Here is a 1475-nt window from a genome sequence, read left to right on the forward strand (position 1 = left end):
AGTTATGTATGAGTTATATGCATGTCCCCCAATTTCTACCCCTTGATATCTATAATAATAATAATATGCCATTTAGCAGACGCTTTTATCCAAAGCGACTTACAGTCATGTGTGCATACATTTTTACGTATGGGTGGTCCCGGGGATCGAACCCACTACCCTGGCGTTACAAGCGCCATGCTCTACCAATTGAGCTACAGAGGACTACATGGTAACTTAACGCACATAGCAACCTATGCGTAAAGATCAACCGTTAACTACTTGAACTTTAATTCTCCGGAACATGGTAAGTACTTTGCTCTTGATCTCTTTAGTTTTCAGAGAATAGACTATGGGGTTGAGACAGGGCGGGATGCACGAGGCCAGTGACAGGCTCAGCACGCGCAGGTCAGGGTCTGGTTTGATGTTGCGCGCTAATAACCCCACCATGAAAATTGTCAGAACCGGAAAGAAGAACACTGCCACAAGAATGAGGTGCTCAGTGCAGGTGGCCAGCGCTTTCACACGACTCTCAACGCTTTTCATCCTGAACACAGCGATTATAATACTAATGTATGACATAAGGATGAAGGACAATGGGCCGAGGAGGATACCCAGGCTCAGCACTGAAGCCACAGCCCATTGCAGGGTGTTGTCATTACATGCCAGCCGAAACACTGGCGCGTAATCACAGAAATAGCTGTAGACGTTAACGGAATCACAGTAGGACAGCCTGGTCATAATGGACGTGCTGAATATCTGTATACCAAGACAGAAAAACCAGATGAAACCGATAATACACGACATGCTCGTCATGGTGTTGATGGAGCCGTGCCTCAGAGGGAAACATATGGCGATCATACGGTCATAGGCGAGCACGGCGATGGAGAACGATTCCATAGAAATGAAGGAATAATACACATACATCTGCACCATGCACAGATTAAACGGCACGAAATTGTTCTTAGCAAGAAACGCCTTTAGCATACCGGGGATAATGCAAGTGTTCAGCACCAGATCAACCACCGCAAGGTTACCAACCGCAATAAACTTGGGGTTGTGGAGGCGGTGGTCCACCGTTATTATATAGATCAGAAATGTGTTGAACACGACCGACACCACGTAAACGAAAGCGAGGAAGAGAAAGTAGAGGTTGGCGAAGGGCAGGGAGGTAAAGCCGATGATGTAGAACCCTGGGGGGTGGATTAGAACGGAGGAGTCGTTCCATTGCAACCTGCGGAGATATCTCATGGCTGAGCTGGTTCTGCACGCCTGCGCTCCAGGTTTATGCATGCACAGACAAACACAAACGCCCGCTCCGTTGATGCGTAAAACCTAAAAGGAGAGCGAAAGAGAGGGAGAGAGAGAGTTAGCAATGTGTGGACCATAAGTACTTTTTATCAGTCAGCTAACAAGTAACAACAGCCAATATGATAATGTCGTTCAGTTAAAATGGTGATTTAATCACCTAATAAATAGCTTGATTAATCTGCACT

The 1475-nt window shown here is 46.3% G+C and overlaps 1 protein-coding gene across 1 annotated transcript; it reads right to left on the reverse strand.

The window, feature by feature from the left end:
* Window positions 1–246: 246 nt before the first annotated feature.
* On the reverse strand, window positions 247–1230 carry LOC311099882 (olfactory receptor 2AT4-like; the record flags this gene model as incomplete). Its single annotated transcript, XM_084140604.1, has 1 exon — window positions 247–1230. One exon carries the CDS (start codon window positions 1228–1230, stop codon window positions 247–249), a length of 984 nt encoding a protein of 327 aa, XP_083996730.1.
* Between the last annotated feature and the right edge of the window lie 245 nt (window positions 1231–1475).

The sequence above is a fragment of the Coregonus lavaretus genome (assembly GCF_964263955.1).
Source record: "Coregonus lavaretus genome assembly, chromosome: 24".
Classification (NCBI taxonomy): domain Eukaryota; kingdom Metazoa; phylum Chordata; class Actinopteri; order Salmoniformes; family Salmonidae; genus Coregonus; species Coregonus lavaretus.